The sequence below is a fragment of the Xenopus tropicalis genome, chromosome 4 (genome assembly GCF_000004195.4).
Source record: "Xenopus tropicalis strain Nigerian chromosome 4, UCB_Xtro_10.0, whole genome shotgun sequence".
NCBI classification, from domain to species: Eukaryota; Metazoa; Chordata; class Amphibia; order Anura; family Pipidae; genus Xenopus; species Xenopus tropicalis.
Genome location: NC_030680.2, coordinates 115,572,177 through 115,588,373, shown reverse-complemented (window position 1 = coordinate 115,588,373; position 16,197 = coordinate 115,572,177). Strand labels below are relative to the sequence as shown.

The 16,197-nt window shown below is 38.6% G+C and overlaps 1 protein-coding gene and 1 long non-coding RNA gene across 2 annotated transcripts; one reads left to right on the top strand and one right to left on the bottom strand.

The window, feature by feature from the left end:
* Window positions 1-855: 855 nt before the first annotated feature.
* On the bottom strand, window positions 856-7,906 carry hmox1 (heme oxygenase 1). Its single transcript, XM_002934720.5, has 5 exons — window positions 7,785-7,906; window positions 5,326-5,446; window positions 4,181-4,672; window positions 3,835-3,928; window positions 856-2,995 (listed from the first exon to the last, which is right to left on the bottom strand). The coding sequence occupies exons 1-5, from the start codon at window positions 7,814-7,816 to the stop codon at window positions 2,868-2,870; spliced, it is 867 nt and encodes a 288-aa protein (XP_002934766.2). The 5' UTR covers window positions 7,817-7,906; the 3' UTR covers window positions 856-2,867.
* Window positions 7,907-8,037: 131 nt separating this feature from the next.
* LOC116410446 lies at window positions 8,038-13,322 on the top strand. The gene is made up of 3 exons (XR_004222419.1): window positions 8,038-8,154; window positions 9,488-9,589; window positions 13,194-13,322. It is a non-coding gene; the product is annotated as an uncharacterized LOC116410446 (long non-coding RNA).
* Window positions 13,323-16,197: the final 2,875 nt, after the last annotated feature.

The following is a 16,197-nucleotide window of genomic DNA, read 5'->3' as shown; positions in this document are numbered from 1 at the left end:
GCAGTTATATGTCACCAATAAGCACTTTTTTCAGAATAAACTAGGACCTTTAGTATCCTTTATTAACTTAGTCATTGTTTTTTGGATTTAGTTTCAATACTGTAATATCCATTTTAAACACAAAGAAAAACTGCACTGCACTGTGACAGCAATCTTTCCTAAAAATGTAAGAGAGTATAAATTTGAGGTGTGTGATGTGGACTGCAGGGGCAGTTCTTTGTGCAGACAGGGTTAATAATCCCGCTCAGTATTCTGATTAAGAGGCAGCTGAGAAAGGAACTGCCTGGAGAGGTAAAAGGGTGTGTGCTCCCACATCAGTGTCAAGGAGTCACTGTGAGTGAGGGGTCACTCAGAAAGGTGTCCACTCTCAGAGTAGGGCATAAGGCAGGAAGGCTGCCTGCATGTTTTTGGAACTCCCAGAGGGGCTGGGTGTGCATCCTACCTCTGCAAGGAGCAGAGGGAGTTGTGACCAGGTGTATGAGAGCTGAGAAGAGTCCCATGACCATTAAAAAGCTTATTTAATCTTCCTTTAAAAAAATTGCTAATATACAAATAAAAGAACCGGTACTGCCCATTTCACACTGGACTTCTATAATTAATGTGATGGATTTTGTTGCAAATATTATGGAACTTCTAGCAGCTGTGTTTTCATGCTTTTTGTAGTAAAATACTATGTATTCTCCTTGTTTACAACCTCGGATGCAGAACTCGGACAAAACTCAATGAGAACAAACTGCCTCTTGACTGTGAATTCCTCACAAATGAGCTAAATGGAACATTTATAGATTAAATTGTATGGAACAGTTCAATGTTGATTTTTTTTGTTTTTGCTATCAAAAAGCATAGGCCAATTTGTGCATGTTGTTTTATTTTTTTATTACAATTTTATTGTGCAGTTAGTATAAAAATATAAATTTACATTTTGATTTTTTTGTTTAACACAATACTTTGAATACAACTTCAAAACACATAATCCGTAACACAAATAAGCAAGTTTAATATGATTAATAAAAGACAATGTTTTTGTTGAGAATGTGGGAAGGGATAAATGGTATTTGTTATAGGATAATGTGAAATGTAACATAAATGCGCAAAATGGTAAGTCACTGCTCCAGCATAGAGGCAATAATGACAGGTACTGATGAGCACAGAAAAAAACCGTAGGACTTTGTTTAGTACCAAAAATGTCAGTTAAGAGACACCAGAGCCTTTCGGCAAATTTTTGTTTAACAATGCACAATATTTTGAAAATTTCAAATCTTTTGGCAAAGAAAGTAAAAAAAAAAAAAAAAAATGAAAAGCTTTTCATTTTTGGTTAGAATATTAAAAAATATGTATAAAAACCAAACTTTGTTTAAAGCTGAAGCTTATGTAGAATAATAATGCAGGCCACGTCAGTGTTACATCTTGGTATAATTACATGGAACCTTGGGTGTACACTTTGTACAGTAATATGTATAGTCTGTCTTAATTCACAGTGCCAGGTTGTTTGAACAAGTTGTGCATTTACATGTATATAAAGCAGTACTTTAAAATAAATTCCTGTTTCCTTTAACTCTTTAGGTGTGTGTTTTGTTAAAAAAATGACCAATAATTGAATCAGTAAAGAGAGAAAGCATATGAGAAAAATCTTTAAAAACCTGCACATGAACACAGTTGCTGGAATACTTTTGTGCACCCAATGTATGCTTAGTTGTATAAGGAAACTGTACATCTTTGTAAACACATTGGTTTAGAATGTGTATAATTAGATAATGGTGGAATTATATGGTGAATAAAATGTCTCCTATTGTAAAATATAGGGATATTCTAAGCCACTGAGGAGTTCCATGACCATATAAAAGCACAAGGCGAAGGCTTTTTAAGTGCTTTTATACCAGTCATGGATACTTATATTTTACAACAGGGAGTACTTTATTTATTATAATATACAAATTTTAGTGAGTCATGTGACAGAAATTACATCACTATGCTCAGATTATAACTGATGACATTAGCACCGTTTATAAGGATATCATTTACAGTTTGGTCCCATAGGGAATTGAACGATATATTATATAAGGGTATATAGACCTGTCCAGGGCACCTCCCACATATACATTATTCTCTTTGCATTTCATATAACAGAATCAAGAAAGGCAAACCATTCCTAAGTATTTGAAGCACCTTGTGTACTACCTCCAATAATGCCCTTGTTGTTTGCTTAGAAGTACACTGCATAAACCAGAGAATATGATAAGTTATCTATAGAATAATATCACCTGAGCTAAAGGAGTTGTTCACCTTTAAATTAACTTATCGTATTTTGTACTGTTCTGTGACAATTGCCTTTAAATTAACTTTTCGTATTTTGTACTGTTCTGAGACAATTTGCAATCGGTCTTCATTTTTTACTACCTTGTTTCTCTTTGTTCAGCACCTCTCCAGTTTTAGCAGCTATCTTGTTGCTAGGGTCCAAATTACCCTTACAATTGGGCAGTGGTTTAAATGAGAAACTGGAATATACATAGGAGAGGGCCTGAATAGAAAGCCAAGTAATAATAACAATTAAATTGTAGTCACGAGAAATAGTTTTTTGACTATGAAGACCAATTGAAGTGTTGCGAAAAATTGCCCATTTTATAATATACTTAGTTGAATTTAAGGAGAACCACCTCTTTAATTGTATTGTAGAAATCCAAAGATAGCTGCTATTCAGACCACCTATATAATAAGTCAGATATAAAAGTATTATAGGCACTAAGGCATATGAACAACTGTCTGTCTGAATATTGTCAGTCAAATCATGTTTGTGATCTTGAAACTGGAGTGTTCATATTGGAAATGTAGTTGAAGTCATGGACCTTCAGTAAAAAGCGCTAATTGCCTTAGAAAATGTATAGTCCCATGAGAGTGATGAGTGCACAGCCAGCAATAAGAAGCCAGCGAAGGAATGTTGTGGGCTGCTCCTCTGAGGAACCGTTGGTCTCTCTGTTTTCTGTCTTTGCAGGGCTACCTGTTATAAGAAACACGCTTTTGTTAATGTGTTGGAGTCATACAAAATTTAAAAAAATTAATTTGTAACAACAAAAGGACTAAAAATATTCAATTCAACAGCCTGCCAGAAAGGCGAAAGGTCAAGGATCCATGTAAAAACAATAAGATTGTACTTTCATCAGGATGCAAAAACTGAAGCCTTCTGATGAAAGTCCCAGTGGGGACTGAAACGTTGAGGCTTGCTATGTTTATTTTGCTCTTTTTTTCTCAATAAATATCATTTTATATACATTTGTATGAAACCCTGTGTGTGCTGGCATTACTCCTGCAATATTTTAGTTTATATGGCTCTTGCACCCAGGTTGTATTTTTTGTTAGTGGTGTGCACCATTATGATCTCTGTAGTGTATGTGTATATATATATATATATATATATATATATATATATATATAATATTTTGTATATACCAAGGCAGCAAGTCAAAAAGGTCCTAAATGGTGACCAAAACATTGACAAATAAATAATTGGTCTACATATTGCTTTAAGACAGCACCCAGGCACACAAGCTTTGAAAGAAAAAAAAAAAAAACTTTTTTCTTCACATATTAAAACCGGTAAACAAATATCTGCCAGGTTTACGTTTCCTGTAATTGATGTGGTCCTCGATCCGCTGGCCTGCATAGCTGCAGTTCTAACCCTGCAAAGGATTGAATCAACCTAATATTGCCCTCCTCAGTGAAAGATCCACTTGTTTGGTGACCTTGCCAAATGAGCAGGTCCTAACGTGTGTGGCCAGCTTTACAATTAATCGTATAGTTTATAATGTCAGTTGACAAAATTTAACTAAATTGACATACCATTTTCTGTCTTGTGTCCTCTGCTTCTTAATTCTGTTGCCTCGGTCCTGTTCTGAGATGCTGCTAGTGACAGGGTCTGCAGTTCTTCAAACACCTGAGATCATAGTGTAGGTACATAAAACATTTAGAATGTAGACTCTTGCAGTGAGGGCTCTAGGATCCCTAAGAAAGCTGTATCCTATGGCAGCATTTTAATGTTTAACAATTTGTGTGCCATAGAATGTACAATCTACACAGCTGACACAGAAGAACCTGCATATCAGCACTGTAGATTTTACACAGAATAGCAGTTACTTCCAACTGTTGTATTTTAATTAAATAATATTTAAATATTTTAGCCTCTTACCTTGATATTAAGCAGGAATGCTGTCTTAGCTTCCTCTAATATCCTATTCATGTTATGTGTATTCATTTCAATGGAGTTCATACGGGAACGGTAAAGCTGTTTAAATTTAGTTGCATTAGTGACATTGTCAAAAGTAAAAAATGCTAAACCTTCACCACTGGCTGGAAGCTGCAGGGCCTTTTGGGCAATTTTTTTAAGAACCTGTCCGCCCGAGAGGTCTCCTAAATAACGGGTATAGGCATGAGACACTAGCAGCTCTGGCTCATTTTGCCCAACCTGGTGAAGTCTGTCAACATAATTTTTTGTTGAACGAGGACAAATAATTTTCTTCCTCCATTGCGGACCATAGAAATACTCAAGGTCTTCTTCTAGGGCATTTTTACGATGGAGTTCCATGGGGAAATAAACAGGAGAAAAGACTGGATTGTCCTTATTTCTATTAATCTCTTCCTCCAGAGCTTCATAGATGAAGTACAACGAGGACATGACCAGCTGGAAACATAAAAAATGCCACAATTAATATTTATGTATTTTGTAATTGTCAGCCTTTAAATTAGTATTACAATAGAACTACCAGTTTACATTTTATCAGAGGACTAGAAAAAGTGGTGTAAAATCTGGGACAATGTAAAATCAGGGAAATGCATTATATATTGGCGAGACCCCCCAAAAAACAATGTTAAATGGGGAAAAATGTAAAAACGGTGGATGTAAAAGTTGTATGACAGCACACAAAACTGTGGGAAATCGCATACTTGACCCCAGTATACTACTACATAGCAATATTCTGAATGTATGCTGAAATTCATGTGAAACGTACACAATTGTTGATGTTCTAAACACATGGTTACATTTTATCCTGGAGAGCCATAGGTAGAACATAACCATATTAATTTAGGTATATACTGTAGTATTTGGTGATAATTTTTTTTTACAGAACTAACAAGAGGATATCCCTGGGTTTCAGGCCAAAGGTGCACTGATCACTAATTCTTCAGTACCACTTTTACTTTAAAGAGAGTGTCAGTCTCATAAACTTGAAAAATAAACTGTTAATCCAAATAAAGTATCACCTAGTACTAATGTTTGAACATCTGAAGTTGTATACGTGTCCCTCCATGTAGAAATTCAGCTTTATACAGTACCTTGAACTCCTCTAGGGAAACTTGTCCTTTCTGGAAGTTCCTCATGAACTCTGTGTTTTCTGCCTGAACATGGACCTCCTTTGTCGCCTCTTTTAAGGCCTCAGACAAGTCTTTAAGGGAACTAAAAAAAAAGAACAAGAGGTAAATTAATCCACTGTTTCCAAAGAGATATAAAAAAAATTTGTTATGCCTGACTTAATGTAAGGCCATCTGTTAGAAAATGCGCAAGCAAGTCTTGAATGTGATGTATTAAGAAAACTATAACAAATCACAGTATACGTTGTTTCCTAATAAAGCCCATAATATGAAAAGTCAACATATTTATATTTTAAATAATATGGGTTAATTTTCACATTTAATGTATCTCTCCTAGTTAGAGTAACATATCTGATTAGCATTAGGATGGCACTTCCATTGGCACTAAAGGAATTAACTAATGCTTTGTGCATTTGAGACGTGTGAGGGTGGACAGATTGCTCTCATCTAACTGTTTGGACTATGGACAGAAGGGACGCATGAGGCGGGCTATTCCCTTAGTAGCTTGTAGGCCAGTGACCTTTGGTCATATTTGGCTTTGCAGTTTAAAGGGATACTGTTGTGATTTTTATGGTGTACTTGTTATTTCTAAATTACACTGTTTACATAGCAAATAATTCACTCTACCATTTAAAATGTTATTCTTGAACCACAAATTTATTTTTTTAGCTGTAATATTGGTGTGTAGGCGCCATCTTAGTCCACTGTGCCTGATTTGGATTTCTTACTATATCTTCTGGGAGCAGCTATCTTGCTCCCTTCCCATTGTTCTACTGATTGGCTGCTGGGAGGTGGGTGATATCACTCCAACTTTCCACTCAGCAGTAAAGTGTGACTGAAGTTTATCAGAGCACAGGTCACATGGCTGTAGCACTGTGGGAAATGAAGCATATGGCTAGCCCCACGTGAAATTTCAAAATTATATATAAAAAAAATATGTTTCCATTTTTAAAAAACTGATTTCAATGCAGGATTCTGCTGGAGAAGTGCTATTAACTGATGTGTTTTGAAACCACCTTGATTCCTTGATTTTAAAAGAAAGAAAGCAGCATAAACATTGTGAACAATCATTTGAGAACTGTTGTATAAGTTAAACATTGTTTGACTTATTGCTGCTAGTAAAACTTCTAGATCACATGTGTCAAACACAAGGCCCGTGGGCCAAATACGGCCTGCCTGGCTGTTTTATGTGGCCCATAGTAACTGTGCCTGACTGTGCAGCACCAATCGCCTGACTGCGCTGTGACTGAGATGGATCTATGCTTCTACTACCAAGTATCTTAATAAAAAATTTGACCTGTGACTTAGCCTGTATTTTAGATTTCTGCCCCCTTATGTGATTGAGTTTGACACCCCTGCTAGAGCTTTAAAGCTTATGCAAAACATGTTAAAATGTTTGAATATGGCCTTGCAAGGCTACATATAAGCAAACAAATATGACTGCTGTAAGCTAAACAAACAGTACAGTCTCCCCTGAGACATGTGGCATGAGTAATATATCAAAAGGTGTAACGTTTGCAACTGGTCTTGTGAATCATACTGAGCAATAAGTATGTAGAATTTACCGGTTAGCAGATTGAAAATTACATTAGATTGGTTATTATACTTTGGTTTCATTGTTTTTCCTAAAATACAGAGCTCAGAGAACTGTTTTTTAGGTTAGTTAATCTTAATTGAAGTAAAAGCATATCATCATTACAGTATAACAGCAGTTGGTAAGGGCTGGGCTGTCCTCCTTCTAGTGATAAAATAGCAATTTAGGCCAATGCCATTAGTGCTTGTCTGTTTCGATGAGGGACTCAAGCTCTCGGGGCTTAAAGGAGATTTTACATTGCCATCTGCTACATATTTATCATATTGCGTGTATTCATATTAACAAGCTGTAACTAGAGAACACATGGTATTAAGCAAATTATGAGACCGGTCCATTGCTTAAAACACTACCAAAAATTTTTTATCACAAGTCAATATCACTTGTGTGTGGATGTCAGCTTGCATGTATGAAAAATGACCTGTCTCTCACAAATATACGGTAATGTACAGGGCATGGGGCACATTCTGTGATGCCATGTTATTTATATAAAGCAACCATATACAGTATTGCTGTTACTTATACTATACCTGCAGTCCTAATCACAGTTTCCTAGTAGCTGTTTTCCGTACTACTTTACAAGCTCTGGGCTTGTTAAGATAAGATGTTGAATAGATGGAGCAAATATGTGATGTGTTTTAGTATTTTTCCCACCCTCCCAGCATATGCATATTACTTTTAAGCCTTAATAGGAGCATATATATGTTTAACTCAGAATTTGGTGGTAAAACAATATATGTGCGAATGCCTGTGAATGGACAGAACACAGATATCTAATTCTACATAATATATTTCAGGCATTTAGACAAGGTAATGAGTATTAAGGTGGTACCTTTTGAGTTGTTGGCTAGCAGAAGAATCCATCTCTTTTTCCTTTGTGTGCAACTTCTAGCTTAATGTTCCAAGCCGCTGGCTGTTTAGTTACTGAGTCAAAGCTGCTCCCTTTTTATATGCCTCTTGTTTCCCTTCTAGGATCACGTGGCTGTAGGACAAAAAAAAAAAAAAAAAAGAAGCTGAGTGAGTGTTTCCTCCAGGAGGGAGGGGGTGGGGGGAAGAGGAGCAAAGTAGAGGGGGGCAGGGGTGAGGGGAACATAACAGGATGTGTTCATTTTTCAGATTCACATGATTTTGGATTCAAAATGATAAAGACAAAACAGCAGAACAAAACATCAGCACAGAAAAAAGTATATTTACCAGTGAAGGTGGGTACAGCAGCAGCTCACATTTAAACTTTCACTTTAAACTTTGGTTGCGCTTCCTCCTGCAGCCACATCATTTTTACCATAATTTGTTAAGTTTTCATTTACAACATGCAAGGACAAGAAGGGTGTATAAATTGCAGAGACAACAGTTCTGGGTGTGAGGATTAACAAGGGCCCTTAAAGGTTTTGACTAAAAGTAAAGCAGAGATGTAACTATCTGGCAGATCTTGAAAAACCACTGTAGCATCAGGATGCCTGAAAGGTTGCACATGTGACAGTCAAAGGCAGGTTCATAGCTTGCCCCCCCCCCCCCCCCAGCCATGTTTCCACTTGTAAATTTCTTGTTGTCGCTTGGGCCCCTGAAGGAGAAAAGACCATTTTTTGTACTTTCCTGAATCTCACTGCCCCCTCTTCCCATTACTCCACTAGTCAGAAGCAGCATCTGTTCATATACTTGTTCATATATTTGCCCTGGGTCTGGATCAGGACCAGAAATAAAACACAGAATAGTGTTGTAGAGCCACAGCCCCAGTGTAGGATTATTTTGCAATTAGCCTGTTATTCTGGCATCTGTTTGCACTCTGGGCACATGAGCAAGTGGCATGACAAGCAGTGCACAGACGTTGCACACTGGAGTAATCCACCCAGTGTGTGCACAATGTAACAATGGTAACAGTTTGTTATTGGTTCCATTTCACTATGTGCTGACTAATAGAATTGATTACCTTACAATATTGGCAGGCCTAAACACTTGTCACATCACATTCATGAACAAAAATGCGATACTTGTCACAGACATGATACAGAAGAGAACAAACAAAAGTAATCTATACCAAGAACTGCGCGTTGTCGGTGACTAATAGATAGATGCCTTTTGCACAATGCAGTTCTTTCTCACTGCTTCATGAAGCTTCCAGCTGGCTGTGCTTTCACTTCCTCACCCCCCTCCCTCACAGCCCCCCCCCCCCACCAACCACACACACACAGCATATGACCATGACACAGCAAAATCTCAACATGGAGCTGGAGAGGGTAAACATGACTCAGCAGTGCAATCTGGCTTTCTGCTAAATAACTGATGCACTCTTTTGGGTTTGCCTTGTTTTACGTTATAATGCATGACTGGCTTTATGGAGCAATAACTTTGAAAAGGAAAATTTACAAAATATATATTTTTAAAATGTTGTTCATTATGCATTTTAAAGATAGTCTTAAAGAACAAGGAAGGCATTATTCACTGGGGTGCCAATTTGATAGGGATCAGTGAATAAAATGGAGCTGAAATCATGATGTGGCATTTTCTAACATTTAGCTGGTGTGTTTTTTTTTACAGAAAAAGGAGTACCTACCTGGGGAAGTGAATTTGGCTTTCTTTTGCCTGTAGCTAGAGCTACATTCCTGGGATGTACATTTCCCAGGGATTTTTTTTCAACAGGTAATTATATGACCAGCCTCAAATCCTTTTCCCTATTATGCCCCAACCATGTCCTTAGTTATGCCAAAAATTATTTATAAATCTAAGAGACAGAAAGTACTGGTTGAAATCCCTGCCTATTAAAAAACTGAGAATGATTTAAAAGATATGAATGGTTATTTCCCCAACCCCATTTTTCTCTCTTCAGTATTGTGTGTTTTCTCTTATAACCTATATGACCTATAAATGCTACATGCTAATTGTTGCCTTAGGCAAACAGCACATGTACCATAGTTACATAGTTAAGATGGGTTGAAAAAATTACAAATTCAACCCCTCTAAGTGAACCCCAGTGCATATATATTAAGGATGCACCGAATCCAGCATTTGGTTCGGTATTCGGCCTACAGTCCTGGCCGAACTGAATCCAATCCACTCTAATTAGGATTCGGATCTGGTTCAGTATTCAGCCAAATCCCTTAACAGGGATTGGGGCATTCAGCCGAACCCAAAAAACTGGGTTTGGGGCATCCCTAATATATATACTTATACAGACCTATCTATACACTCGTATATAACATAGTAATGTAGAAAAAAGACACACGTCAATTACGTTCAACCATAATGCCTATACATAACCTGCCTAACTGCTAGTTGATCCAGGGCGAGGCAAAATCAGACCAGTCCCTGGGTAAACTTGTACTATGAGCTATCTTCCATAAGCCTGTATTTCCTCACTTTCTAAAAAGCCATCCAACTCCTTCTTGAAGCTATATAATGTATCTGCCAGTACAACTGGAGAGAATTCCACAACTTCACGTATCTCACATTAAAAACCCTTTCGGGATATTTAGACAGAACCTCCTTTCTTCTAATCAAAATGGGTGCCCTCATGTCAGTTGTAAGGACTGGTAAATAAAGCATTAGAGATATTTTTATATGATCCTGTTATATAATTATACAGTTAGCATATCACCCCTTAAAGAAGAAGGAAATTCATTTTGGCATTTTACTGCCAATAGATTTGCCAAATTAGTGCCAACTAGAACAAAATATTTATTCTACAGAAACTGATACCATACCTGAGTAAACAGCTTTAGAAGCTTTAAGCTTGCTTAAGATAACAGCTGCCATTTTAAGTAGCTTCCTTTCTGCAGTCTAGCCGTTATAGCTGAGATCACACATTCACAGGGAGGGGGGAGGGAGTTCTAAGCACTCTAGTGGGAGGGGGAGCAGGAGAGAGGAGAGAGCTGTGCAGACTCTGGCCATGGGAATTAAGAATGTTTCTGAGGTAGGAAGTCAGACACTGGAACATCATGTTTACTAAAAAAAGGGACAAGAAATCCTGTGTTTCTTTTGATAGAGGACTCAGTGCAGCATTACTGTAAGTGCTTATGGCTGTATTTACATAGACCTTTCTGATAAAGATTACTTAGTTTTTACCTTTCCTTCACTAGGAAGGGCATTCCCCAACCTCACTGCCCTCACTGTGAAAAACCCTTCGTTGTCAAACGAGAGGATATTTTCCTGATTTTGGCCACATCAGACTCATCCAATTGTTTTGCCCCTAGCCCAATGATTGGCTCATAGTGAAGGCCTATGCAGACCTATTGAGAGATGCTTTCACACGATTCGACAGAATATTGAGCAGGGCTACATACATGGGCAGATAAGCTACCAACTTAAGTGGCTTCTGGCAAAATGCTAGAGGTACTGCTGTAAGATGCCATAAACAGTTTTTTGGGCCTGGGAAGGCTGCTTGGGCCTCTGTGTATTTGGAATGCCAGAACCTATTTTAAATCCCAGCCAGACCTGTCAGTAGCTTATATCTGTCTGTGCATGGACATCTTTATGTTATAATACATGTTGTACTAAGGAGTGGTCAAAATATCTATGAGTGCTTCATACAGAAATGCACAGGAAATTGCCAGCACATGGTAAACACTAATAGGGATAGGAGGGCACTGCTCCGGAATGTGTGTGTCTGAGAAGTGCTGTTTGTTTCTGTCATCATCAGTGTCTGCCACAAGCAGTCATTTTCGATCATTTTCTATGGGAAGCAGTAAAAGGAGTGAAGGGTGTGTTGTTTGCTTTCTTCCTAAGGGCACCTTGGCAGTGAGAACACCATATGTAACATAGCCTTTAAAGGAACAGTAACACTAAAAAATGAAAGAGCTTTAAACTAATACAAATATAATGCACTGTTGCCCTGCACTGGTAAAACTGGTGTGTTTGCTACAGTAACACTACTATAATTTATATTATAAGCTGCTGTGTAGCCATGGGGTCAGCCATTCAAGCTGGAAAAAAGGAGAAAAGGCACAGGTTACATAGCAGATAACAGATAAGTTCTGTAGAATACAATAGTGTTTTATCTGTTATCTGCTATGTGCCTGTGCCTTTTCTCCTTTGAATGGCTGCCTCCATGGCTACACAGCAGCTTATTTATATAAATTATAGTAGACTTTCTGAAGTAAACACACAACTTTTACCAGTGCAGGGCAGCAGCACATTATATTTTAGTTACTTTTATACACTTTCATTTTTTGGTGTTACTGTTCCTTTAAGCTGAAATTATCAAGTACAAAGTCTATATTTACAAAGAAATAGCTCTGCTTTTAATGTTATCAAACATCTCATTGTGTATGGCTTTGATAAGAATGAGACAGAGGTTTTAGGAACACCTTAACATTTTTCAATACGTGGAACCATTCCTCATGGTGTTCCAGCATTCTGGGCTTCCTTTATGGTAAAAATACTGATGATTTATTAAACAATGTAATGCTATATGGTTTGCATTAAACAAAATTAAATGAGCAAAAAAGGCTCTGATGAGTGATTTAGCCTCCAGAAAAAGCACCAATCCAATTTGTTCTTCCTTGGCATAAGCACATGGGACAGACTTTTAGCATGGATATGCAAAAATATGCGTATTCACACTGAAATCCAAATCTATGATTTTCAATGCAGGGACAGAAGGAAGTGAATCTGCATTTTCTTCCCCTTTGGGGGGGGAGAACATTTTTTTCTGATTTGTGATCCACAACTGCTGACTCAGAACTCCATGGGTCCACAATTCCAGAAATGGCCTGTTGGGTAATATTACTCTGATCACTGCAGTTTGCACAGCCACATGTGTACAAGTATATTCAACAAATATCTCAACCAATTTATCAGCCTCAGTTATTATAATAGACAGTCTGTGTATGGGCTGCTTTTCTTACACAGCCTTAGGGCCATGTAACACCAGGCGTATACCACATGGCAAGCCCACCAACCTACTCAACTAAATGGCACCATAGCAGAGAGCCATATATAATATATAGTTCAGATGAAAATTGTTTAAGAAATTAGTTATTAATCTGAAAGTATAACATTACTAGCATATAATGATTCATATAATGTAATTTCAAAAGAGCAGGAAATCATTGCAACTTTTAGATTGTAAGCTCTCGTTATTTGTTTTTATTTTAATGAAATCTGTATATCCAGTGTATACATTTATTGTACAACACTGTGTGTACTTTGGCATTTTGTAAATATTTAATTATGACACAAAAATAAATTAATGAAAAAATAAATATATGAGAGACTGAGAGAGAATTAGTGTTCCTGTTTCTCTTAGGAATGCAACACATGTGCCATTACTCAGCAGAAAGAAAAGAAGAAAACAATGTAGGGGTTTGCAGCCAGTCAGCCGACTGCAGAGACCGTGACTCAGCAGTCAGTTCTGTGGCTCTGGAGTCTGATAAAGGTTAGTCAGCAGTACACCCCCTTGTTCAACATGAGTGCAATGAATAGGGCGTGTGCTGAACATACTTACTGCCTAATGTTTTAATCACAATAAATCAGTGGCTTTTGTTATTTCTTGAGAAACAGGGTACATTGAAACTGAAGCTACTCTGGTCCTTGCAAGCTAGATAATTTGGTTACCAGTGCACAATCCCCTCCCTTCCCCTTTGTTGTGTTTTGCTGGCAAGTGTCCCCATATGTAGGAGGATTATCTGCACACTGATAAAATAATTATCTATCACGCAAGAATCTAACATGGTTTGCCCTGTTTGGCTCAAAAAATAACAAAAAAAACCCCAACATGCTTTGCTGGGTATTTTTGGAATGCATGTGTTTCAGCCAATTTAGAGAAAAAATATAGGATTAAAACTTAAAGGGATACTGTCTTGATTTTTATGATATACTTTTTATTTCTAAATTACACTGTTTACATAGCAAATAATTCACTCTACCATTTAAAATGTAATTCTTAAACCAACAAATGATTTTTTTTTTAGTTGTAATATTGGTGTGTAGGCGCCATCTCAGTGCATTGTGCCTGAGTCTGAGCTTTCAGAAGGAGCCAGCGCTACACATTAGAACTGCTTTCAGGTAACCTATTGTTTCTCCTATTCCCATGTGTCAGGATCAGCGGGATTCGAACCCCACTTGGGGTGTTCCTGACGGCAGGCATTTGGGCACTGGAGCAGACAGGGGGATAGCAGCATCCGCAGTCCAGTCTCCGGTTCCTGCATCCGCAGTCCAGTCTCCGGTTCCTGCATCCGCAGTCCAGTCTCCGGTTCCTGCATCCGCAGTCCAGTCTCCGGTTCCTGCATCCGCAGTCCAGTCTCCAAATGCCTGCCGTCAGGAACACCCCAAGTGGGGTTCGAATCCCGCTGATCCTGACACCATGTAACTGGAGTCCCAAACCGCCCGGAATTGGATTGGACTGTATTCCTTTAAGTCTAAGGGCAATGTCACACAGGGTGGATAAGCGCAGGCTGACAATCTGCCTGTATGCTGAAAAATTCTTCTATTTGTGCCTGCACCTGAAAGCACTGAATCCACTCGTGTGCAGGCACACACAGCTGATATCTGCCAACAAATATGAGACTTGGTGTTTGTTAGCATATATCACCTGCATGTGCCTGCTCCTGGATAGATTTAGTGCTTTCGGGTGCAGGCACAACTGGAAGAATTTTTAAGCGTGCAGGGGGATGATCAGCCTGTGCTGACTATCCACCCCTCGTGGCCTTGCCCTAAGGGCCATGTCAAACCAATCAGTGGTATAAATAAGGCCCCTGCAGATCCCGCAATGTGGGAGCACCTTGGTCCTCAGAGGCCCCTTCAATGCTGGGGTCTACAGGGACTCTCTCTCAGCTCCAGATTGACTTAATGAATAAAATATAAATGACCAAGGGTTTCACTCTGGGTTAATGAAATGCTCATTGGCTTTATCTGCAGTGATCTTGCTGGTATGTCCGGGGTTAATAGAGTGTTCATTGGCCATTTTTGTAGTGATCTTACTGGAAAGCCTGAGGTTAATGGAGTGCTCATTAGTCATTTCAGCAGTAAACTTACTGGTAAATCTTGGGTTAATGGAGTGCTCATTGATCATACCTGCAGTGATCTTACTGGCCATTCTGGGGTGTAATGTAGTGTTCCCTGGCCATTTTTGCAGGGATTATACTGTCAAGTCTGGGGTTAATTGAGTGCCCATTGACCATTTCTGCAGTCAACTAAGTTGTAAGTCTGTGGTTAATGGAGTGTTCACAAATAATTTTTGCATTGACCTTACTGGCAGATCTAGGGTTAATGGAGTACTCATTGACCATTTCTACAGTGAACTTACTGACATGAAATGTAGGTACCACAGTGTGTCATGGCAAGCTTAGGGTGACCATATGTGATGAAATTATGGGGGCCACTTTGTCTTGTGGTGCACTTTGTGCTGCCATTTTGAACATGGAAAGTGGACATTCTATTTGAGTGTGGCCACAAAGTCTGCTTGGCCTTTCTTATTCTTTTTTCCCATGCTACCCACGGCTGATCATTATTTCACACTTGATATTTTTTGTTCATGTTGGGCCCAAACAGCCCTCCACCAGCATAATAAGTAGTGACTGTCTGTGGCAACTTACAGCAGCCCCTCAAGCATTTTCCAGAATTCACAGATTGCCAGTCCGGCCTGCCCCTGTCCTCAAGTTACCCCACTGACTCTACTATTTTCTCTGCTTGCCTATCTACAGTGGGCGAGAAAATGCTTATCCTTCTGCCTTGACATCAGTTCGCGCTGGCATTGGCCTGTTAGTGCACAGATGTGGGAGATTTCAGCTTGGTAACTGAAAAGCAAGCATTTTCATGCCAGAGTCTACCCCATATGTGCAGAGTGCTAAATGCAAAGAGAAAATAAACTTAATTTGTTATATCCTTTCTACTTAATGCAGCATTTTCCCAAGCATTCCAGTAGTTCACTGCAAATACTGGTACAACACTCGTGCTAATTTGTAAATGTTGTGCAAGTTGCAACGATGTCATTTTAGATGTCATGCAGGTCAGGTATAGCCATACTACAAATGCTTGCAGAGGGAACCCTGTACTTTCTATTGGGTCAGGCAGGGCCATTTTAATAAATGAGCAAAAGTGGCATTTGCCCAGGACCCACCAGTAACTAAAGGCTTATAGGTCCTGCAGCAAAATTTGCACAGCGCCCTACTTTTGCACCAGATACCCCTCCTATACCATCAGCTTATATGGTGTTTTGATCTTCAATGTATCTGAACATAGCGATGCAGGCCTCTGGGCGGACCACGTTGAGAAGCCCCATTGGAGCTGCACCTCTGCTCTGCTCCTAGCTA

Excerpts from the sequence above, each read along its gene's own strand:
- hmox1 (XM_002934720.5), bottom strand. The coding sequence starts at position 7,816 with ATGGATTCTTCTGCTAGCCAACAACTCAAAAG. Across the intron at positions 5,447-7,784 it reads GCTAGCCAACAACTCAAAAG|TTCCCTTAAAGACTTGTCTG; the intron begins GTACCACCTTAA and ends CTTTTTTTTTAG. Across the intron at positions 3,929-4,180 it reads CATTCCTGCTTAATATCAAG|GTGTTTGAAGAACTGCAGAC; the intron begins GTAAGAGGCTAA and ends CTATGATCTCAG.